Source organism: Selaginella moellendorffii, unplaced genomic scaffold (assembly GCF_000143415.4).
Source record: "Selaginella moellendorffii unplaced genomic scaffold, v1.0 SELMOscaffold_96, whole genome shotgun sequence".
Classification (NCBI taxonomy): domain Eukaryota; kingdom Viridiplantae; phylum Streptophyta; class Lycopodiopsida; order Selaginellales; family Selaginellaceae; genus Selaginella; species Selaginella moellendorffii.
The window spans coordinates 538,535-561,098 of NW_003314357.1; the positions used below are offsets into that span (position 1 = coordinate 538,535).

At 46.7% G+C, this 22,564-nt stretch overlaps 7 protein-coding genes and 1 long non-coding RNA gene across 8 annotated transcripts; 5 read left to right on the forward strand and 3 right to left on the reverse strand.

Moving 5' to 3' along the window:
* The first annotated feature begins 3,109 nt into the window (after nucleotides 1-3,109).
* Nucleotides 3,110-3,587, forward strand: LOC9650453 (V-type proton ATPase subunit e2). The gene is made up of 3 exons (XM_002989273.2): nucleotides 3,110-3,245; nucleotides 3,305-3,352; nucleotides 3,445-3,587. The coding sequence occupies exons 1-3, from the start codon at nucleotides 3,148-3,150 to the stop codon at nucleotides 3,512-3,514; spliced, it is 216 nt and encodes a 71-aa protein (XP_002989319.1). The 5' UTR covers nucleotides 3,110-3,147; the 3' UTR covers nucleotides 3,515-3,587.
* On the reverse strand, nucleotides 3,502-4,713 carry LOC112341977. Its single transcript, XR_002990781.1, has 5 exons — nucleotides 4,599-4,713; nucleotides 4,386-4,534; nucleotides 4,046-4,321; nucleotides 3,667-3,972; nucleotides 3,502-3,618 (listed from the first exon to the last, which is right to left on the reverse strand). It is a non-coding gene; the product is annotated as an uncharacterized LOC112341977 (long non-coding RNA).
* On the forward strand, nucleotides 4,209-5,595 carry LOC9650454 (PTI1-like tyrosine-protein kinase At3g15890). The gene is made up of 4 exons (XM_002989274.2): nucleotides 4,209-4,337; nucleotides 4,395-4,539; nucleotides 4,612-4,874; nucleotides 4,944-5,595. The coding sequence occupies exons 1-4, from the start codon at nucleotides 4,222-4,224 to the stop codon at nucleotides 5,563-5,565; spliced, it is 1,146 nt and encodes a 381-aa protein (XP_002989320.2). The 5' UTR covers nucleotides 4,209-4,221; the 3' UTR covers nucleotides 5,566-5,595.
* On the reverse strand, nucleotides 5,572-8,033 carry LOC112341976 (pentatricopeptide repeat-containing protein At5g27110-like). Its single transcript, XM_024663023.1, has 2 exons — nucleotides 7,921-8,033; nucleotides 5,572-7,834 (listed from the first exon to the last, which is right to left on the reverse strand). Exon 2 carries the CDS (start codon nucleotides 7,823-7,825, stop codon nucleotides 5,585-5,587), a length of 2,241 nt encoding a protein of 746 aa, XP_024518791.1. The 5' UTR covers nucleotides 7,826-7,834; nucleotides 7,921-8,033; the 3' UTR covers nucleotides 5,572-5,584.
* A 409-nt stretch (nucleotides 8,034-8,442) lies between these two features.
* LOC9650455 (60S ribosomal protein L34) lies at nucleotides 8,443-9,873 on the reverse strand. Its single transcript, XM_002989319.2, has 6 exons — nucleotides 9,739-9,873; nucleotides 9,598-9,677; nucleotides 9,426-9,535; nucleotides 9,071-9,365; nucleotides 8,898-9,022; nucleotides 8,443-8,551 (listed from the first exon to the last, which is right to left on the reverse strand). Exons 1-4 carry the CDS (start codon nucleotides 9,815-9,817, stop codon nucleotides 9,266-9,268), a joined length of 369 nt encoding a protein of 122 aa, XP_002989365.2. The 5' UTR covers nucleotides 9,818-9,873; the 3' UTR covers nucleotides 8,443-8,551; nucleotides 8,898-9,022; nucleotides 9,071-9,265.
* A 2-nt stretch (nucleotides 9,874-9,875) lies between these two features.
* Nucleotides 9,876-10,481, forward strand: LOC9650709 (mitochondrial import inner membrane translocase subunit TIM14-1). Its single transcript, XM_002989275.2, has 3 exons — nucleotides 9,876-9,956; nucleotides 10,007-10,185; nucleotides 10,234-10,481. The coding sequence occupies exons 1-3, from the start codon at nucleotides 9,897-9,899 to the stop codon at nucleotides 10,388-10,390; spliced, it is 396 nt and encodes a 131-aa protein (XP_002989321.2). The 5' UTR covers nucleotides 9,876-9,896; the 3' UTR covers nucleotides 10,391-10,481.
* Nucleotides 10,482-10,512: 31 nt separating this feature from the next.
* LOC9650456 (protein SDA1 homolog) lies at nucleotides 10,513-13,670 on the forward strand. The gene is given in 16 exon segments (XM_024663022.1): nucleotides 10,513-10,918; nucleotides 10,974-11,150; nucleotides 11,209-11,333; nucleotides 11,393-11,522; nucleotides 11,581-11,730; nucleotides 11,793-11,846; nucleotides 11,899-11,994; nucleotides 12,049-12,108; nucleotides 12,155-12,229; nucleotides 12,276-12,329; nucleotides 12,380-12,481; nucleotides 12,535-13,074; nucleotides 13,136-13,178; nucleotides 13,181-13,233; nucleotides 13,295-13,402; nucleotides 13,456-13,670. Coding segments are annotated over 16 exon segments (2,283 nt in total). The 5' UTR covers nucleotides 10,513-10,549; the 3' UTR covers nucleotides 13,603-13,670.
* A 134-nt stretch (nucleotides 13,671-13,804) lies between these two features.
* On the forward strand, nucleotides 13,805-20,485 carry LOC9650457 (kinesin-like protein KIN-12E). Its single transcript, XM_024663057.1, has 27 exons — nucleotides 13,805-14,643; nucleotides 14,730-14,885; nucleotides 14,936-15,019; nucleotides 15,075-15,185; nucleotides 15,239-15,445; nucleotides 15,500-15,589; nucleotides 15,637-15,707; nucleotides 15,751-15,825; nucleotides 15,878-15,965; nucleotides 16,020-16,078; nucleotides 16,124-16,187; nucleotides 16,236-16,301; nucleotides 16,352-16,453; nucleotides 16,506-16,577; nucleotides 16,637-16,737; nucleotides 16,790-16,865; nucleotides 16,919-16,984; nucleotides 17,039-17,140; nucleotides 17,188-19,248; nucleotides 19,303-19,410; nucleotides 19,459-19,586; nucleotides 19,642-19,726; nucleotides 19,773-19,847; nucleotides 19,899-20,099; nucleotides 20,155-20,253; nucleotides 20,308-20,409; nucleotides 20,458-20,485. The coding sequence occupies exons 1-26, from the start codon at nucleotides 14,026-14,028 to the stop codon at nucleotides 20,329-20,331; spliced, it is 4,989 nt and encodes a 1,662-aa protein (XP_024518825.1). The 5' UTR covers nucleotides 13,805-14,025; the 3' UTR covers nucleotides 20,332-20,409; nucleotides 20,458-20,485.
* Nucleotides 20,486-22,564: the final 2,079 nt, after the last annotated feature.

Genomic DNA, 22,564 nt, shown 5'->3' on the forward strand with positions numbered 1-22,564 from the left:
ATCTAGGGGTGTTAAAACCAAAGAAGTGCTTTCTAGCAGTAACTTCCTACACACGACATTTGAAAATCGCAATCTTTGGAAACCCGTAGAATTTCTAGAGTGATTTCCTAGAAACATAGTGAGCTCGTAGTGATCTGTTTGTAAGCCAGCAAATCCAACTTCAAAGGAAACTTTCAAGAGCAAAGTCCTTCCTCTTGGCGATTTTGATTCCCCAGCCTAGTTTCTTGCCAAGGCACTTTGAGTCGAACAGAATGAATAAACTTGCAATTGCGAAAGGCATTCCAGTGAAAACTCCACCCTGGCCTGTATAGAAAGAAAACAGAAAGAGACATCAAGTCAAAGAGAACGTACTGGATCATCTTGGTTTTCTACAAATCAGATCCAGCCTAGCAAAATGAAGCAAGGCAGCCGCAAGCGGGGCTATAGCAAAGTCGCCAAGGCCATGTCTGAGCCTACGGCATATCACATTGGAGTGGAGCCTTTTGTCAACATATGGCGGACTGAGGGATCCATTGAGAGTTGCTTGGGCGCAGAGAACACATTTTATGGAGGTCTGAAGGTTACTGCTGTGCAATTGTAAGAAGTCCCTTTGCTCCTCAGGATCTACACATATAAGACCGTATCACCTGGCGCTTTTGTTGACATGTCCAATGCATCTCTGCACCGTCACAGCAGGATTAGGGCGTTTCGAAGCCAAAGAGATGCTAAGGGCATGCGACTTCAAAGGCTTTGAATACAACGAGAAATATGTTTTGATAAGCAACTTTGCTTCATTTTAATTGTTTCTATCCTCGTGATTGTTTTCACATTGATTTGAAGGCCCAAGATGAGGACCGGTCAGAAGCTCGGTTTTGCATTAAATAACATAATCTGAATGTAGTTTTGAACTGTTTCTCAAAGCGATTCCGAGATACTTGACGGACGGATACCAAGTTCTGAACACAACCAAACCGCAGTAGATCCCAAGCTCAATAAGTGACATAAAGAAACCCTCAAGCCCTATTTATTGTGGAGTGTAGGAAACAAAAGGAAAATAGAGCAATTTATCAAGTGTTATTTCTTGGTTTTTTATTACTCTGCTTAACTATTTCCTAAGAATGCTAGTTCTGCCTGAGTTGAGATGCAAAGAAACATTGCTGCTAGACACTATGATAGAATGTATTTGGCAGTCTTTTGTGAACACTTATGGCAGGCATCCTTGATGTGTATGCTGAAGTGTTCAGAACAACAACATCGACTACAACTCATACAAAGGTACTGAGCACTATATGTTCTATGTTTTGCCAACTTGCAATACGTTTTTTGTCTGTTTGGAATTGTGCAAAGATCAAGGTGTGCCTCCTTTGGACGAATCAGTGTTGAATGCACGTACGCAAGGTGACCTCCTTGAGCTGCAGAAATGGCCGGAGAGGATGAAGTACATGGATTGTCATTGTCTAGTTCTTTCCGTGCGCTGATTGAATGTTTTATTGGTATGCTCTTCCTCCTGCTAATGGGATGACATCATGAAGTACATGATGTCATCGCTTCATAGAGGCGATGCTGAGGATCGTCGTGGGTGACAAAGTGCTGACTTGGTCCCCCGAGTGATGCTAGAAAGGTGCTCTCGAGAAGGGAGGAATTTATAAGCTTGAGTCGTGACGCATCCATTGGCTAATCCACTGCAATATATAAGGTGCAAATGGCTTCCTTTTTCCTTTTTCAGTCATCAAGAACTAAATCAATTGGCCATAGAAGTGAAGAAAGCCAGCATTTCATTGCTAGGTGCATCTCTCTAGCACTTTTAATTGGCATGCTCAAGGTTCATTCCAAAAACATTATGACGTCCAACAATCAGCACAACCTCGTTCACGAAAAAGAAACCCCATGACTCAATCACCATATGTGACAAGAGCGGTGGCTCCCTCAGGCGTGGATACAAGCAGCAGACAAGATAACGAAATAATAGCAGGCCTTTCTATACTGTTAAACTTAGAAGATGAAAGAAAGTGTTTGGCACATTTTAACGGGGCAAAGCTTTTTACCATTCAATTTCTCCAGTTTCGTGACTTCTGTGGATCCTTAAACCCTATATTGCAGTGCTTGCGTGGCAGCTTCCCGGTCGTGATACTTGTAGCAAGCTAGAAATTGTCCTAGAATGCCTGAGTTGATTGGGTATAAATCACCTTCAAAATTCCTTGTGGTTAGGATCTTAAAATAAACTTGAATCTTCTTAAATATTCTAGATATATTCATTACTTATATCACTCAAATATAACCCAACACATGTGCTCCTGGCCAATGCTTGGGCAGAACCACCGGGAGACTTGGACGACCAACATGTGTGGTGTGCCACAGCTTGGGCTAGCCTCTCGCTTTTGTGTGTGTTTTGGGGCAATGGGGTGTTCACACCCCGACACCCCTTGTTGTGTTGTAACTGTTGAGTCCGGATCCAGGCAGGCAAAATTCCCTCGTGTTTGAACATGGGTGAGCTCAGTCGCATGGGGCTTAGCTAATACTTCACATGAAATATTTCACACTCCCTCTACTCTTATAATGCAGGGCAATTGATCCAAAGTTGCAATGTACCTCCACAATCCTGTGTTCTTTTGGGCGCCAGAAAACACGCCTGCGGGACATGTGGTACCTCTCCAACAATTCACGAAGACTGCATTTTGGGCCCCAAAACATGCCCTGCAAAATGTGTGGCAAGAGAGCTGTTTGATGGAGAGAAGAGGACCAAGGTGCTAGTGTGGACTGTGGTTGTAGATATGAAGCAACAGATAGCTTTCATCGACTTTGTGTCTCGTTTGGAGAGCTACATCCGTTGCTGACAAGAGGACGCAGCTGAGGAAGTGCTCACTCTCCCTTGCTGCAAACAGGAAGGCATGGAGGTGATGTGCAGGCTCTTGGTTTCATATGACTTGTGTGAACTGGGATGCTACCTGGTATTACTCGAATTGCAGAGCTGGAATGGAAGAAGAGATGGTATTAAATGAAGATATGGAAGTGAACCCTGAGTCTGATCCTGAAGAAAAAGAAGTGAGTTTGTAGAGTAGTATGTAGTGAGTTTTCTAAACAAGCATAAGTCAAACGAATTCAAACGAAGTCAGACAAAGAAAGACAAAGGTTACATTTTAGGGTTTGTTCTATTCCCTATCTTGAAGGATGAATTTCGCGGAGACGAGCCTTGTCTTTCTCGTTGCGGCGCTGCTCGGATCTGTGAGTGTCCGCGTCCTCTTCAACAAGGGGCCTTCCGCAAATCTGTAAGAAGATTTCTAGATTGGAATCTCTTGGCTAAAATCTCACTCACACTCCCACCTAGGTTACACATCACATTGGTGATTGTTGCTGCAATTTGCTGCTGGCTCTTGTGAGTTCTTCTTGCCTTTCTCTCTCTCTCTCTCTCTTTTTTTTTCTGGATTGGAATTCGAGTGGGAGCTTTGGTTCTTTTTTTTTTTCTAGGTGGGCTATTGTGTACATGGCACAAATGCATCCTCTGGTGAGACCGATTCTCAATTCTGAGGGCGAATGAAATATTTTTTTCTGGTTATGTGTATTGAATATTTGTAGAGAAATTGTTCTAATAACTCATCTTTTTTTAAGTCTTTTGTTTTAGCTTTACTTGTTTTCTTCCACCTGTATTCGACAATAGAAGAACACTCTAAAAGATATAAAGAGCATTACCTTGAGAGAAGAGAACACCAAACCCATCACCGCAGAGGATCAAGTAGCTTTAACCAACTTGCAAGGAAGAAACTCGACGAAGAGAGTCTTGTCTTCTAGATTGTCTAGATTGCAACTTTGCCACTGCGTACCTGCGAGATCCCTGGGTCGAGGAAAGGAAGGACGCGTTCGATCCTGTTAAGATCGTCTAAGAGCCGCTAAATTGCCAAAAGTCTTCTCCGCGCTCTATATTTCTTTCGCTGATCCAGCGACGAGCCCCCCCTGGATGTTTTATGCACATCCTTGGCCAGAAAAGAAGAGAGAATACTGCACGAAAGCGGTGGTGAGATCCTGGGAACAATCAAAAGCGACACAAAACAAAGCATCGGTCTTAGCAAACCTGTTCCTTGGAAGTATCCGATTAATTTAATGGTGGTAGAGCTCATAGCGTTCGCTCGACTGTTCCTTGTGTAGCACCCGGCCAGCTGTGGCCCTTCGTATGTTGCACTATGCACAAAGCGCTGTATTGACTTGGCTCTCACCTTCTGTTGCGATGGTGATGACGGCGAGGAGACGATGGAGATGATCATCAGCATCAGTCGTTGCAAGCGAGTGATGAAGTTGCGAATGAATATGTCTTGGGTAACCAAAAGGCTGAGCTCCGGATGCTGCTACGCTGGAAGGAGTATGAAGTAAGTAAAGGGATTGATTGATTTTGTGCCGGCCAGCAGAATTCATACCTGTCTCAGGGACGACGACGAGAGCGCAAGGACGTGGAAGATTTTTAGCTTGAAGGAGCTGCAATTCGCCACGAACAACTTCAGCTATGAGAATAAGCTCGGCGAGGGGGGCTTTGGGAGCGTCTTCTACGGCCAGCTTGGGGACAAATCTGAGGTGAAAAAAATAAAACTTTGATTAGCAACAAAAGAAGAGCCTTGAGTCTCTTTCCCTACCTCATGTTTCCAGATCGCCGTCAAGAGGCTCAAAGTGATGAACACCACCAACGAGATGTCATTCGCAGTGGAAGTTGAGACGTTGGGACGGCTGCATCACAAAAACCTGCTAAAGCTGCGTGGCTACTGCGCTGAGGGCGAGGAGAGATTGATCGTCTACGACTATATGCCAAACCTGAGCCTTCTATCGCACCTCCACGGTCACTTCTCGTCGGACAAGCTCCTCGACTGGAGGAAGCGAGTGGAAATCGCCATCGGTTCTGCAGAAGGATTAGCGTAAGTTTCTTTCAAACCTCTTACAGCTTCATGCATACCTTTTTTTCTTCTCTCCTGTGGCTCTCTCAGGTACCTGCATCACACTGCCAATCCACATATCATACACCGAGATGTGAAAGCCAGCAACATACTCATCGACTCGAACTTCCAAGCTCAGGTTGCCGACTTCGGCTTCGCCAAGTTCATCCCCGACGGCGTCACTCATCTCACCACCCGCGTCAAAGGCACGCTGGGATATCTGGCACCCGAGTACGCGATGTGGGGAAAAGTGTCGGAGAGCTGCGACGTCTACAGCTTTGGTATCCTGCTGCTGGAGCTGGTGACAGGTAGAAAACCGATCGAGAAGATTGGTCCCGGCAAGAAGCGGAGCATCATCCAGTGGGCCGCACCGCTGGTGATGGAGCGAAGATTCGACGAGCTCGCGGATCCCAGGCTGGAGGGGAAGTATGACGGAGAAGAGCTGACGAGGATGATCCAGGTTGCCGCCTTGTGCGCACAGAACTTGCCAGAGCACCGGCCAACGATGCATGAGGTGGTAGCAATGCTTAAGTCGAGGTCGATTCCGGAAGAAGGAACCATCGAAGGCGATCTCCGGAAGCTGAGAATGGAGGAGAACGAGAACAAGCAGCAGCTGGTCAAGGAAGTCGACTCTGATTCCGAAGAAAAAGGTCCTCGTAGGCGAAGGAAGTAAGCCGGAACGTCAATGGTCGCTAGTGGTGACTTTGCCTGCACATGTCTTGTATCTGGACCAGTTCCTCAAGCATTCCAGCACCGGCATAGATGTTGGACATTAGCACATAAGCCGTCGCATTCTTCGCATCCAGTTTCATGAGTGACTCGAAAGCCAACCTCCCAGCATCCACGTTCTTCCACTTCTCAGCAGCGGCCAAAAGCACCATCCATATCACCACGTCTGCTTTGCCCGGCATGCTCTGGATCATGGTCACGGCCTCGTCCAGCTGGTTTGCCCGGCCCAACATATCCACCATGCACGAGTAATGCTGCCGGCTTGGACTTATTCCAAACTTGTTAGAGCTCATTGCCTGGAAGTACTCCTTTCCCTTGTCCACAAGCCCCGCGTGGCTGCACGCGCTGAGAAGTGTGAGGAACGTAACATCGTCGGGTTGAACTCGATGCCGCTGCATGTCCTCGAACAGCTGAAAAACACGCTGCGTCTGTCCGATGGAGCTGTAGCCTGCCATCAGTGCAGCCCACGTAACTTGCGTCTTCGCAGAAACGGAGCTAAAAACCCGCTCGGCCTCGGGCATGCTCCCACACTTACAGTAAAAGTCGAGGAGAGAGTTCAGCACCATAGTGTCAGTGTCAAGTCCGGCACTACGAACGTCGGCTTCGATCTGCTTCCCTGTTTCCAGCGCCCCCAGCGCACCACAAGCCTTGAAAGCACCTGTGAAAGTCACGGCGTCTGGCAAACACGAGTTTTTGTCGTCTCTCATCTTTGCATAAAGCTGTAGAGCAATCTCGGACTCTCCTGCCTGTGCATATCCCAGAATTATGCAGTTCCAAGAAACCACGCTCCTTTCCTGCATACTCTCGAACACCTGCCGAGCATCCCCCATACTTCCGCACTTCGCGTACGTGTCCACCAGCGTGTTGAGCATTGCCGGATCCAGTATGTCCAGGCTCTCTGCAGCTCTCTTATGAATAGTCCTGCCTCGTTGTAAGCACTCTTGCTTCACAGCTCTCCCATCGACGACCTTGGCTTCTTCTTGTTCAGCAGAGCTCGCGCAGGCCTTCAAAGCAGCAATAAAAGTGATGCGATCCGGAGGATGATCTTCGTCCCTCATGCACGAGAACATCTCAAGAGCCGCGTCTCCGTTGCCACACTTGGCAAAACCATGTATGAGACAGTTCCAGGAGACAACGTCGTGACGCCTCATAAACTGGAAAACTCGAAGAGCATCTTCCAAGCTGCCACATTTCGCGTACATGTCGATCAGAGTGTTCGCCACAGACTGGTTCATCTCCACGCTAATTCTGGCAGCTTCAGCATGGATACTCTTGCCTTTCCAAATGCACTCCGTCCTGGCAACTGTTCCTGAAGCGAACGCTTTCTCAGCAACACCTGTGCATGCTTTGAGAGCAGCCAGAATTGTCACGAGGTTGGCTGCACAACCTTCGTCTTTCATACGAGCATAAAGCTCCAGTGCCACTTCGCATTCCCCGTTCTGAGCATACCCGAGAATGAGTACTGTCCATGAAACCACGGTATGCTGCTCCATTTTCTCAAAAACTTGACGAGCATCCACCATGCTCCCACACTTCGCATAAGAATCAACAAGAGTATTCGCCAGGACAACGTCCACCAAACAGTTGCTAGCAGCTAGAGTGTGAATGGCTCTCACTCTGCGGAGGTTGACAAACATCCCATTTCTCTCTTCTCCTTCTGCCAAACAAGCGCAGGCCTTCAATGCTGCTACGAGTGTCACTGTATCCGCTTTGAAGCCTCTACTTTGCATAAGTTCGTAATAATCTAGTGCCTGTTCACCCTGCCCGCTTTCGGCATAACCTTGAATAAGGCAGTTCCAGGAGACCACACTGTGATGCTGGATTTTGTCGAAAACCTGTTGAGCATCTGCCATGCTCCCACACTTCGAGTAAACATCGATCAGACTGTTCGCCACGAAAAGGTCCAGCTCGGCCTCGTTGCCAGTTACTTGAGGGTGTAAAGCTCTGACCCTTCCCAGGCACTTCACCTTGAGATGTTTGCCACCGAGTAGTTCATTGTCTTCTTTCTCTGCCAGACTAGCACACGCTTTCAGCGCAGCCAGGATGCTGACTCTGTTGCATTTGTGGCCCTCGTCTTGCATTCTTGAATAAAGCTTGAGAGCCAGTTCCCCTTCCCCAGAGTTTGCATATCCCTGGACAATTGCAGTCCATGAAACTACGTCGCGGTGCTTCATGCTGTCGAACAGCTGCCGAGCCTCAGCCATGCTCCCGCACTTTGCATACATGTCAATCAAAGTGTTAGAGATGAATATGTTGGAGAGTTCACCACTGTCAACTACGTCCTTATGAATCTTCTTACCCGCTTGGAGATCTCGTGAGCTGCTACAGACCTTCAACGCAGCGAGGATTGACCCAGTAGCCGGCTTTACTCCATCGTCTAGCAATTTGAGATATGCCGCCAGCGAGTGCTTGCCAACTTCTTTCTTCCTCACCGAGCTTCCAACACATGATTTTCGAAACTGAACTTCACTGCACGATGTCTGAGTCAGAGTCGACAGTTTTGGTGCCACCCATTTGGGAGTCCGGGAATTGATCCAGAGACTAGCTCCGCTTGTTGCATGCTTGAAGTCTGGAAATCTCGGATTACTCTGGAAAAGGAAAAGAGACAGAAGATATCTATTCAGTACTTATGAGATAGAACCAAGAATTACCTTCACAGTTCTATTGTCCCACCAGGAAGATGGGTCTTCAAAGAATAGCTGCCATAGCTGCTCCTCGGTATTGGCTTTCACCATTTGTGCCTACAGTGGAAGTGAAGAACCATTCCAGACGGGCCCAAATTGTGCAAAGTAAAACCCAATGAATGAATAGCGAACCTTAATGAAACAATCTCAGCTTGAATTTCAAAAACGTTTAAGAGTCATCTTTGGACAAAATGACGCGATGGCTTACTCACCCCGGGAATCATCGAGGCTGCGCTGAGCCGAGTTCTAACAACACACCGCGATCATGAGAGCCGAAAAAGTGAGAGATTTTTCAAAACGAGAAAAGAAATGAAAGATGAAAAGCAGCTATAGCCTCTCCAGCAATCAAGAACAATTCGTCAAGGCAGCCGCACCATCAGGTGTCATCAAGATCATCTAAGCAGGTAAAAAAAATTGCAATGTCATTTAGGGGCGCTGGAAACATCACTATGTGCCTTCATCATCTACACACACGAGCACACACACAAATACTTTGGCATGAACATAGAAGATTTGGAAAAAAATTCCACATACGAACTCCAATGCATGAATGCTCAGGAAAACAAGAAAAAAAGTTCACCATTTCACGTACCTTGAAACAACGCAAACGAAGTGAAATTCCCTCCAGCGCTCAATCTCGCGACCAGACGAGCTTGCGCGGTCGCATTGTGGAACGGGATGGAGAAATGCGCCGCGGAGGAGGCAGCAGCTCGAAATCTGCGAGACTGAGGCTATGGAATAGAAAACAACACGAAATATCTACACCTTGTCACCGATCGAGACGCAATGTAGGATCTTGGAATGGAATCGGCAGTAGCTTTCCTCGCGGCCGAGGCGAGCGCTCTCCCCAGCGCCATCAAATCCTCCGCAAGAACCCTATCTAAAACCCTAGAAAGAAAAACGAGAACGTCGAGACTTTAAAATTTCAAACAAAAAAAGAGGCCACATTCTTTAGATCGTCTAAGCTTGGGCTTTGGCGGCTTGCTTCTCCTTCGCCTTTTGGACCTTGAGGACCTTCTTCACGATCTTTTGCTCCTCCACCAAGAAAGCTCGCATGATCCTGGAAGAACCAAAGTTTTTATTTTGAGAGATCCCATTGACAGATCGATCGATACTTTACCTCTCGCGCACTGCCGACGCGGACATGGATCCACCGTAGGCCCTGCTGATGGATTTCTTGTGCCTAGCAATGCGAGAGCGCTTATACTCCATCGGCCTTAGACGAGGAACCTAGCACAGATCAAAGAGCTAGCGCTAAGCAGCGAGAAAGCGAGAGAATCGAGATGCCTTACCCCGATGATGGGCTTCTTGGTGATCGCGCATCGCGGCCCCTTCGCCTTCTTCGTCGCGGTCTGGTAGACGAGACGCCCACCTGAGAGAAATCCGTGAGAATGCATCGATCGAGAACGAGAGAGAGGGGAGGAGAGACTTACCCGGCGTTCTCACGACCTTGGTCTGGTTGGATCTGGTCGCATAGCTGTGGCGCCTCCGGTAAGTCAGCCGCTGCGCCATCGCTCTCTCGCCGCCTCGCCAAGAGAAATTAGGGCTTAGGGTTCTTGCTCAAAAGATCTCCGCCGTCCATTTTCTGGCTATGGCGTTTTTAGGGTTAGGGATTACGAGCGAGCGAAGCGCGCTTCGCCAGGGAAGTATGGTGAGTGAATGGGATCGATCGATCAGCGTGCTGATGCCCCAATCTCGCAGGCTACGCCATTCATTGCTGGAGTTGCGATCGCCGCAGCTGCGATAGCTGGGAAGTATGGGGTTGAGGCATGGCACGCGTTCCGGACGCGACCGGCAGTGCCGCGATTGCGAAAATTCTACGAGGGCGGTTTCCAGCCGACGATGACGAGACGAGAAGCCGCGCTGATCCTTGGCGTGAGGTAAGGGTTTTTCCTCTCTCGATTCGAGTCCAAAGCTCTTGCGGACAGGGAAAGCGTCGCCCAGGAGAAGATCAAAGAGGCGCACAGGAAAGTGATGGTCGCGAATCATCCAGATGCTGGAGGGAGCGATTACCTCGCGACGAAGATCAACGAGGCCAAGGACGTGTTGCTCGGGCAGAGAAGGGGCAGTGGATCGGCATTCTAAAGCTAGGTGTCTGTGTACAAAGATTTTTGCTAAAGATGAATAGTGACCGTTCGATCGGTGGGAATAAAGGAGAATAAACCTTGGAATTAAATGCTAGCCGTCCAATGAGAGTTTAGGGTTTATCACTCTGGTTTGATTTTAGGGCTCTTGGAGTGCGCGATGGAGGTGACTCCGCACGCCGATTTGCTGCTGCTGCAATCGCGAATGAAGGAGGATCCCGGTGGGTATGAGGCAGAGCTCGATTTGCAGCTGCGGCATTTCAAGGCGTGCTTGGGTGTTCTTGAGCTGGAGGCGCCGGATACTGGGAATGGGAGCGTTTCGTTTGCCGCTCTGGCGCCCGATCACGCGGCCGCCAAGGAGCTGGGCGATATGGCGATGTTTCTAGCTCATGTTACGCCGTCGTATCCCAAGGAGCTGGCTGGATTTCCGCATCAGCTACTCAATTTACTCGAGAATGCTAGCAATCGTCTTCCATCGTCTTTGCGTTGTCACCTTGCGCAAGCTCTCATTCTTCTTCGCAATCGAGAGGTAAGGAAGTGAAAAAAATTTATACAAGGTCTTTAACCTTTCGTTTTTCTGCTAGAAAATTTCCCTCGTGGAAGTCTTGCCAGTGATGATAAAGCTTCAATCCTCAGGAGACAAAAATCTCAAAAAGTTTGTCTCCTCCCACCTTTTGCAAAACATCTCTCGCATGAATCGCAAGCACAGGAACGAAGCCAAGAACAGGTCCTTGCAGAACATCATCTTTCCAGTAATCCAGGTATGCACTTTTCTACTTTCTTATTGCTTCGAGCGCTCACCGACATTAAAACGTTTAGGAAGACGATGAAGCTCGTGCAAAGCATGCTTTCGTCTTGACTTGCGAGCTCTACAGGCGAAAGGTGTGGATTGATCCGCAAACTGCGAATGCAATCTGCAACGCTTGTTTCCACAAGTCTCCGAGGTGAGTTTAGCTCAAGTTTTCTTTAAGTTTAAGCTGCCATTTTGACACTGTTTTCGTAGAATTATGATAGCTACCTTGAAATTTCTGCATGGCTACGAAAATAAATACGATGAAGACAGCGACGAGTCCGATCAAGAAGATGACACACCCTCAGGAGCTGTTGGTGTGAGCAAGGAAGCCATATACAAGGTAAGGTTTGGCTGATTTATCACGCACTATTGAAATGTTCGATTTCGGTGAACTCTAGTCACAACACAAAGGCACGGTGTCGAGCAAGAAGAAGAAGCAAGCTAAGATAGAGAGGGCCATCCGTAGCTTGAAAAAACAGCAGCGGATAAAAGCGCAGGAGGAGAAAAAAGGAAGCTTTGCACCTCTCGAGCATCTGCGAGATCCACAGGTTAGTCCTGGTTTTTCACCTCGGTTCGGAAGTTGCTAAAATACTACGTATTGTGAAACAAGGAATTCGCGGAGAAGTTGTTTGCGCGCTTGCAAAACTGTAACGAGAAATTTCAGGTAAGAAAACCTTCTGGGATTCATAGATGGTGATATGTCTTTGTTTCTATAGGTGAAACTTATGATGATTATGGTTATTTCGCGATGCGTGGGGATGCATCAGCTTTTACTACTCAGTTTCTATCCTCATTTACAGCGCTATGTGTCGGTAAGTCTGCGGACTAGTTCCCTATTCCGATTTAATATTATAACTTGCCTGCAGCCTCACCAACAAGATGAAACTCAGCTGCTTGCGGCCGCAGTTCAGGCATGCCACGATAAGGTGAGCCGATACTCAAGCTTAGTTCCTTTCTGACACTTCGTTTTAGGTTCCAGTTGATGCAGTAGAACCATTGCTGAAGCAACTGGTGAACTCGTTTGTGCATGATCGCTCGCGGCCTGAGGTAAATTATCTTTCATGGTTTTTATGTTGCTGATGGACTAGCGCAGGTTATTGCCGTCGGTCTAAACACCGTTCGTGAGATTTGTGCTCGGATGCCACTGGTGAGATCATAAGTCTCATTCCTTTTCTCACCGTTTTTTCTTTCGTGCAGATCATGACAAGAGACCTTCTTGAAGATCTTTCAATGTACAAAAAATCCCGAGAAAAAGCAGTATCTGCTGCTGCGAACTCCATCATTGGACTCTATCGCCAGGTTAGTTAAGTGCCTGGGAGTCTTTACTAAAGACACAAATTTTTATTTGACAGGTTAATCCATCACTTTTAATGAAGAAGCACCGTGGTCGCGGCACTGATTTATCCGTGGAACCAAAGGCTTTTGGTAAAGTCGTTGTCCACACCGACGTACCGGGCGTAGAGCTTTTGGCGGAGCAAGAGGAGGACGAAAACAATAGTGGAGAGTGTGGAGACGAAGATGACGAAAGTGGAAGAGAAGAGGAAGAAGAAAGTAGCGAGGATGAGGGTGAAGGCAGTGGAGAAGAGCTAGAAGATGACAACGAAGAAAAAGACGAAGAAGATGACGAAGGCGAAGATGATGAAGACAGTGGAGATGACAACGAAGGGTCAGATGAAGATGTGCTCGAGACTTTGGAAAAGGAACTGAAGAATGGCGAAACGAAACAGGTCGCAACGCTTAAGCGAAAGAAAATGGACGGCGAGGAATCAAACCTTGACGACATGAGCTTGAGCCAACTTAAAAAGTTTGCGGGTAGCAAACTGGAGGATGACGAGGTCTCTGGCGATGGCATTTTATCAAACGAAGACTTCCGACGAATTCGAGAGATTCAGGTACTTATCACCACTCGGTACCACTTTGACTTCACTTTTTCCTTTTTCCTTTCCTTTTTAGGCCAAGCGAGAAGCTGAAAATGCTCTCTCCAATCACGGGCTTAGGAAATCGCTTCGGAGTCACAAAACCAACGTCCGCTTGATCCTTCAAAACTAGAGGTAAGCTCTTCATTTCTTTCTTTCAGCACGAAGCGCTCACTCTGTATTGCTTTACTTACAGGCAAACATACGGAGAAAGCAAAGCAAAGAAGAGAGAATTGCTTCGTCCAAGGCCGGAAGGGACGACAGAGGCACCTATACTTCACGAGCAGCAGTAAAGAAACGAAAGGTATGTTTTTCTTTCGCTAGATCACTCGTTAGATTTTGTTTGTTTGGATTTAGACTGGAGGCTTGAGTAATCGCCAAAAGGAGAAGAAAAAGAACCTCCCAGTGGCTGCTCGGCGCATGAAATCCGCTCGAACTCGCGAGCATCGAAAATCCAAGGCTAGATTGACGAAGAACTTCCGTGGAAAGAAAGCATGGAAATAAAGTATTCTTTGTTTATGTTAAAAGCACGCTACCAGATTAATTAAGCTGGTGCCAGTGGTTTCGGTTTCGATTCTGGCCAAAAATAAAGTCTTGGGTCCCACAACAATCGACCGTTGCCGCCCGTGCACGACAGCCGTTCGATTGCGAGCTTTTAAATCCAGCCGCGCGATCTGCGTTCGTGCAAAGGAACTAAAGCCCTAAACCTGCCCCATCCATGGAAATCTAGGCCCAGACGAAAAATGCCCGGACTCAGTCACTGGGGCATTTGTTGCAGCGTGCCAGGCGTCCGCGCTGCCGATTTAGGGTTCTTCGTGGCAGGCCAGGGTGCGGTCGATCGAGCGCCGGGGGTCTGTTTTGCGACAGCGGCAGCGCCTTGCGCGAGGTAGCAGTGAGTGTAGGGGTAGATTTTGCCAGGATTCAAGAATGCCGAAGGTTTCTCCTCTCCGGATGCTCATAGGGAGCTCTCCCAGAGGCGGGGCCAAGCATAATCCGGGAAGCGGCCACACGGATCGCGATCATCTCCTGGAACACGAGCTCCCGTCCTCGCACCACCAAGAAACAGGCCCTAGCAGCAGCGCCACGCCCCGAGGGAAGAAGGGCAGTAGCATGAGCTTCGCGAGCGTGTTCCCGCATTCCGAGAATGTCCCGGAGAATCTCTTGATTACTCCCGAGAAGCGGCCGAAGGGAAAGTTCTCTTGGTACCAGAGACAAGTCAAGAATCTTGGAGCCGAGAGTGAGCCAGCGAGTCATCGCCCACAGCAGCCAGGGATACCCAAGAACCCTCATCAAAGCACGCATAAGGCAGGTACTCCTCGTAGCTCAAAGCCCGAGAAGGACAGCCATTCTACGGCCGGAAGCAGCAATGATGCGGCCACGCCCAGGAAGATCATCTCCAAATCTCTGAAGTATGGATCTTCCACTCCACAGAGGGCAGGACATAACAGCTCTAAAGTTTTTAATTCTGCGGCCGTCCATCCGGACTGCCAACCCGTTTTTGATCTCGAGGAAGACAGTTCGTTTTGGCTGGAGCACAGTGTCCAGGTATTACTTTATATCATTGTCACTTTCTCTTCTGGCTGAAAGTTCCATTCTTTCCTCGGTTTTGCAACTTCCCGCGTGTTTTTCAGGTGCTTATAAGAATTCGACCACTGAGTAGCCACGAGATTGCTGCAGAAGGATATGATACATGCATCAGGCAAGATAGTGCTCATAGTTTAACCTGGCTCGGAAATCCGGACACCAGATTCACATTTGATCATGTTGCGTGCGAGGCTATCACTCAGGTAGATCAAGCTACGTTGTCTAGCTTGCTTTCTAACGTTTGACATGGCAGGATAAGCTCTTTAGAATTGCTGGAATGCCTATGGTTGAAAATTGTATGCGAGGGTACAACAGTTGTGTGTTTGCTTACGGCCAGGTCTGCTGTTTTTATTACGTTGTCTTAGTATTTAAAATTAAGATGGAAAATGCAGACTGGTAGTGGCAAGACGCATACCATGCTTGGTGATATCACTAGCAAAGATAGTGAGAATCGTGGTCTGATTCTTCGAGCTTTTGAGCACCTATTTTCTACCATCCGAAAGGCAAGATTATCCTTCTGGGTAAGTTTTGAAGCCTCTAATGTTTTTCTTTTCAGGAAGAACAAGGTCGTAAAGATGAAAACCTTAGATATACATGTAGATGCTCGTTCCTGGAAATCTACAACGAACAGATTACTGATCTTCTCGAACCTTCATCAACGAACTTGCAAGTGAGAGAGGATGCAAGGAAAGGTGTTTATGTCGAAAGCCTTTCAGAGTTTGAAGTCAACTGCTTGAAAGATGTCACGCAACTTCTGCTTCAGGTTTTTGTCAAGCCCCGGTTAAGACTTAAATGGCATTCATGTTTTTACTTACAGGGAGCATCTAACCGCAAGGTTGCTGCTACGAATATGAACAGGGAGAGTAGCCGCTCGCATAGTGTTTTGACTTGCGTTATCGAAAGCACGGTATGCATTTTGTAGTACACCAATTTTCACTAAAACGTCTTCTTCAGTGGGAACGAGAGGCAGTAATTAATCGAAGATACGGAAGGCTAAACTTGGTTGATCTAGCTGGTTCTGAGAGGTACGTTGTTCGTGCTTTACGGGGTTGATTGAATCTCTTGCAGGCAGAAGTCTTCGGGCGCTGAAAATGATAGGTTGAAAGAGGCTGTGAATATCAACAAATCTCTATCAACGCTTGGGTGAGCATGATTCGAAAACTCGTTCATCATCTGCTTATGTTTCTTTCTCTAGGCTCGTCATTATGGTATTAGTGGACGTTGCTAATGGAAAGCAAAGACATGTTCCATATCGTGATTCAAAGCTTACGTATCTTCTTCAGGTTTAGTCGAGTCCATTATTTTTCTTTGATCTGTTATTGATAATATTGGAACAGGATTCCTTAGGAGGGAACTCTAAAACAATGATAATCAGCACCGTGAGTCCTTCGATCTGGTACGATTTACTGCTACTGTTTTCGTGTTAAGCATTTTATTGCAGCTGTTCCTTGGACACACTAAGCACGTTAAAGTTTGCACAAAGGGCGAAGTTCATCTGCAATAATGTACGTTTTATGAAAGTTTGTGCTTTACTCCATACTCGTTTGGGGCAGGCCGTGGTAAACGAAGATACATCGCGTGATGTTAATGTTCTACGACAACAAATTTACAAACTCAAAGTATGCGTGTTCGGTTTTTATCCTTCATCTGTATGTGATGATTCATTCAGGAAGAGGTGAACCGCTTACGCTCTCAGTCTAGTGGGACATGTACATCTCCATCCTCCGAGGATTGTGACGCTGACAATGTGCTCTCTAGTGAGCATCGAAAGGTAGTAAAATTCATTTGTTATAGGAAGGGCTGCGATTCATTGATGACTACAGAGATGCACTCCCAAGAGAAGAAGAGACATCAACACTCTTTTATCGGCTGAGTTTTTGAAGCTTAACCAGCTGGTAATCTATTTTTCACGTTTCACTTACGAATTTAAAAATTAAAAACTTATTCCATTCAGAGGGAGTCTCTTGAAGCCGAGCTAGAGTTAAAACCATGTCAGAATGACAGTTATCAGAGGAAATTACAGGAGTACCAGCTAGAGAACGAAAATTTGAGGAGGTATTTTCGTTCACTTTTCTCATATTAATGCGTCGTCTTCCTTTTTCTGTAGGCAAATTGCCGAGCTTGAAGCTGCATCCTGTCCCCCACAGGAAAAGAATGAAGAAAAAACGAGAGAACATCTGAAGGTATACGTTCGCATGTCCTTCTTGCACTGAATTTGAAGGTGATGTTAATGTAGGAAATTGAACTCCTGGAACTGAAACATCAGAAGAGCATGACTCATCTAGAAACCTTGTTAAAGGAGGTAACAACTTACCGGCTTCTGTTGGTTTAATTTGCTTCACTTGCGCTTTTCTAGAGCGAGGAAAGCAGAATAGCACAAGCCACGAGGATAAGAAATCTGGAGGACTGTTCTAAAAACTATTGCTCTGAAATAGAAGAGCTAAAGAAACAATTAAAGGTTTGCTGAGTAAGTGTTACGAATCTTCGCTTAATTCACATTTGCAGGAAGCCAGAGAGGTACAAGAGCAAATGGAGAGCCAGCAGCTTTTTCTGATTAGCGAGTTCGAAACCGTCCTGGAAGAGCACAATAAGCTATCTGAGAAACTAACGAAGTCTCAAGCCCGGGAGCAGAAAGCAAAGGACCAGCTCCGGCTAGTTAACTGGGAAGTGAAGAAAAAGAACGAGCTCCACGATTTGGAAAGAGAACTTGAGATTCGGGCTTCTGCTGAAACTCTTGTCGGCTACGTTGACGATGAAGAGAAACAGGTTCTCGAGGCGAAGCTGCAAAAGACGAGAAGAGAGCTTGAGGATGCTCGTATGCGGAATCAACTATTTCAAGGAGAAGAAGCCTTGAGGCTAGCTCATGAGAAAGAGATGGAGGATACACGATCCGAAGTAGAAGCTGAAACGGCAAATGCTATTGCAAGCATGAACCAGGAGCTTGCTAAGGCACGGGAGGAATGCAAGACTGCTAACGATCAAGTTGCGTGCTTGGTTGAGGAGCTTGAAAACTCAAAGCTCAAGTCCGACAGCCTTACAGAAGAGAACTCGAGATTGGCTAGAGCGTATGACAGTTTGCTTCAAGAAAGAGATACGGAAGTTCGGGAGATCAAGGAACAGTGCGAGGATGCCACGTCCAAGGTGTTCGACTTTCTTGCCGAGGGGGACCAAGCACTTGTAGCTGCTGCAAAGGAAATGGAGGATATTATACGCGAGTCATTTCATGGAAAGAGCATGGAGGTTTCGAAACAGTACAGTCCACACATTGGAGCTCTCCAAGACAAACTCCATCAGGCGTTATGTGTTGCCAAAGAAGCTGAACAGAAAATGAAATCCATAAGCGACCACCAGAAGGAACAGGTATCGGAGGCAGATCAGCTGAAGGTTCAAGTTGACGCGTACCAGCAGCAGCTGAGAGAAGCAGAGAAAAAGGCGTACGTGGCGTTCGTAGTGGTCCGCGAGCTGACACGAAACTATATCCTGGCAAGCAGAGGCAATAGCGTCGAGGTGGACAAAAGCAAGGAAAATGACTGGAGGTTGGAGAAAGAGGAGCTTCTGGTGGAGTTGACTGAAGCGAAGCTGGAGGCTGCGGCCAAGAGTAAAGAAACGGCGACCATACTACAAAAGTTCAAGGATAGTCAGCATATGCTTCAGGAGGCCGAGCAGCTGCTCAACGCACTTGTCAAGGCCAACGAGATTGCCAAATCTGGTGCACACGGTGACGTGAGAAGATCTGTGTCGGAAGTAGCTGCCATACCAGAGAGGGCTCTCAGCTGCAAGCTTGATAAGGCGAAAAACGACTTGCAGGTTATCAAGCAGGAGATTGGAACGATTACGTGCGACACGGTCGACGCCATCACGGACGCAGAGCATGAAGTCCAGACTACAATGCAGGCTATCCAAGACAACCTGACAGATATCATGTCAACTGTATTCAGTTTTGGTGACGATGTCAGGGGCGAGTTCGTGGAACTGAGAGACAAGATGTACGAGATGATGGACGAGACGGATTTGCTGATTGGAGAGATCCGCAGGAAGAACGAGCTTGTCAAGGGTCTAGAGTACGATATCAGCCTACTGCAGGAGGCTTTCTCTGAAGCACACGAAAAGAAGATCGAACTCCAGGACGAAAACAACAGGATGCAAGAAGAGCTCGACATAAAAACCAACGAGATCAATGGTGCAGAGGCTGAGCTTCTTAAGTTACTGAAAACACTCACGTCGGTTGAGAACGAGCTCCGAACTTTGAAAGAAACCACGGGCTACCTGTCGACGGAGAACAGATCACAGAAAAGGCTTATTGAAGAGTTAGAGTTGAAGAACACAAGATTGGAGGAGGACCTTGAAGATAAGCGACATCTGATTCAGAGCTTGGATTCGGAACTGCTTGATATGAGCTCCCTGGTGGAAAGAAAAGTTTTGCAGTCACAGGGGGATTTTGATTCGGGCGTCCTTTTGTTGGAAAGGGATGAACTTCACGCCGAGCTATGCAAGGTCAAGGAGCAGCTTGAAAAAGCGCGGTTCGCTATGGATGAACTAGAAATGGTGGCAGAGAAGTCTCGCAAGGTACTTGAGCTTGAGGAAAATGTGGTTCATACTTAATCTGCGTGCCTTTTGCAGGTAGCGGAGGAATGCCAAGTTCTTTCCACTGATAAAGAAGAGGAGGTCAAGGTTCTTGAGCGGTCTGTGCAGGAGCTAGAAAGTACTATCGCTACTATGGAAAATCAGGTAAAATGGGGATTATTGTCTGCAAGTTTTTAACCCGTCTTCTTTCAGATCGGTCTTATTAAACGGGATGGAGAGATGCAGAAGATAATGAAGGAAGACATGGAAATGGAAGTGCAGAGACTAAGGGCAGAGCTATCCAGAACCAAGATGCTAGTTCAAGCGACAGACTACTCTGAGTACGTTGTATTCATTTTACGTGCTGAGTGTGTGTGATCACTTACTCTTTACCAGTATTTCGGCTGACAAGATTAAGCTGTTACGCCTGGACGAAGAACTAGAAAATTTTCGGCAGGAGGGCCTTCTAAAAGACGTCCAGGTATGTGTTCATTCTTTCCATTGCTGTTCTGATGTTTTCCTTGCAGATAAATTCCTTGCGCAAGCATGTGTCGGAACTTATGGACACAGCTACTAAAGAAGCTAGCGCGTACCGGAGAAAGGTGAAAAGAATTCGTTTGAACAACTAGCTTAAACTTGTGCTGTATTCACAGATTAAGCGACTAGAAGCGTCACTGGAGACGAGATGTATGCCAAAACCGTGCCAGCGTGCACCAGAAAAGGCCTGTGTCAAAGCAAAAGGCTCGGGCTCCCCGTTCAAGTGTATTGGACTAGGGGTAAGTAATGAAGAGCACTCCACAAACAAGAGACGGATCGAGGAGTTGGAGGCCGCGGCCACAGTTCGTGAGAAAGAGGTAGAAACGTGAAGAGCTCATTCACTCACTTTCGTGACTCGGGAAAATCTTGCAGGTATTTATGCTGAACACGAAGCTAGCTCAGGCCGAGAGTATGACTTACGACGTTGTGAGGGATTTACTAGAAGTCAAGCACGACATTGCGAGCTTCGCGGTAAGGATTTTTACTTGGCTCTATCAAGTGTAATTGATTGTTTGTTTTGCTCAGCATGTACACCCAGATGAAGTATAGCGATCTATAGAGATTTATTTGTACAGATTTTTTAGCGTAAAGATTCGAGAAGAATGGCGTTCCAAAGAGTGAACAGAGGTAAGATTTTTGCTCCTGGTTTACGATTCATAATTGTCGTGTTTGCAGAGAAATAAAGCGATTTAAAATATGCTAAGAATATGCGCTCCAAGATGTGTAGGGTTTAGCAATGGAGAGTGGTGAAGAGGTCGATGGAGGGCGGCAGAGATTTTTGTTGGAGCTGGAGTTCGTCCAGTGCCTTGCAAATCCGACCTACATTCACTGTACGTATTGTTTCCCTGCTTTGGCTTTGTGATCGCTGATGGGTGATTGTTGCCTTTTGCAGACCTCGCCCAGAATCGTTACTTTGACGATGAAGCGTTTGTAAATTATCTCAAGTACTTGCAGTATTGGCGTCGCCCAGAGTACGCGAAATTCATAATGTAAGCTTGTTTTGGAGAAAACTCTGACAACACTTCGCTAGCTCCTTGAGTTTGTTTTAGCTCACGGACTCCTTGCTCAGGTACCCTCATTGCTTGTTCTTTCTCGAGCTTCTCCAAAGCTCTCACTTCAGAGCTGCAATGGTACACCCAGCCAACAAGGTAACACAGAACTGTCTTTTCATCTCTAATCCATCTGGCTGTGCGCAGGAGCTAGCACACAGACAACAATTCTACTTTTGGAAGCACTACCGCAGCAATCGTCTCAAGCACGTCCTTCCGCGTCCAATGCCAGAAGCAGCAACAGCGCCAGCATCAACAGCAGCAGTAGCGGCGCCACCATCGGCTCCTCCAGCTCCTCCGGCTCCCCAGCACATTGGTCACGCCGCTCCATCTCCAGCTCCAGCGCCACCATCACTGCTCGTCCTCCCGCATCAACCCTCTTCCTCCTCCATCAAGACGAGTGGAAGCAGCGGTGGAGAGAGGCGAAAGAGAAAATACTCCAACTAGCGAGCTAAGTAAGCTCTGTAGAGAGTTTGTGAATTGTATGATTTTCTATTCCAGAGCCTTCCAGAGGGCTTGATTTTCCCCATCAAAGACTACAACATTTCCAGCATTGGTAACAACTAAAGTTGTTGTGACCTTGCAAAAGGGCTGTGGGTTGCAATATCTATCAATTGCCCAGTAAATAGAATCCTTGTCATCTTTGATAAGAAAGTTACCATCTTCTTGCAAATGCGCGTAGCAACCTTGCCCAGGTTTATACTTATGTTGGCTAATCCAAAGTATGGGACTCTCGCCAATCCTACGCAACACTAGCTTGCAATCTATCTGCATGGTTAGTCTAAACTTTCGATTTGGCGACACTAAACTGTTCCCAGATTTTATATGAGAACCAACTCTATCCGCCTTATGGCCAAAGAGCGATGATGAGAATGGCCAACAGTTCTGATCATCCTGATCATCACTCCTCCCTAAACGGATTACTTGCAAAGGATGGTTGTGACTGTAATTTGATGTTAATGTGGACATAAAACTCGCATGTAGCACTCCCTCATTAGGAAGGATGGCTGAGAAGGCATATTCAATGATAAGATTTAAAAAAACAACTCTGATTTCTCCACAAAATGTTCTCCCGTCTGGATCTGATCTAGCATTTTGTTGTATGGATCCTACAATTATTTGAAATATATTTCTTAAATCTTGGCCTCGAAAGCCAAAGGGACTGGTCGGGTCAGTGGTGCAAGTAAAAGGTAAAAGGGTGTCTGGGCCATTAGCTCCTGGAGCTAAAATATGTAGATTAACTATGATCCTAAACCTGGATCGCCTGAAATTGACAACTAAAATTCTCACCCCAACTGGATAAGTTTCGCCATCTTGGAACCACACAATGGCATACCTTAGAATATTTCTTAGAATGCGGGAAAATTGATTTGCATTGAGAACATAGGGGTTTGCAGTGTAGATCACACTAGCTCGAAGTGCTGGTGCTGGTGGCTGAGAAAATGCAAATACTGCAAGAAAGAGGAGGCAAAGCAGTAACTTTCCCATCGTTGATATAATGTTTTATATGTTTTAGCTGCCAAAGTATTTATATCTATTGGTATCTTCTTCAAGATATTCACCTTTAGCTTGACTATTCAACACTATTTTTGTTATTGTTTTGTGCGCACATAGGCACATTTGAATTTGGATTTGCCAAAGAAGACAAGACATTAGTAGCTAGATGGATATCCTACCATATGATACCAGTAAAAGTGTCTAAATTAAGTACTTTCATGTCGTTTTTAATTAAG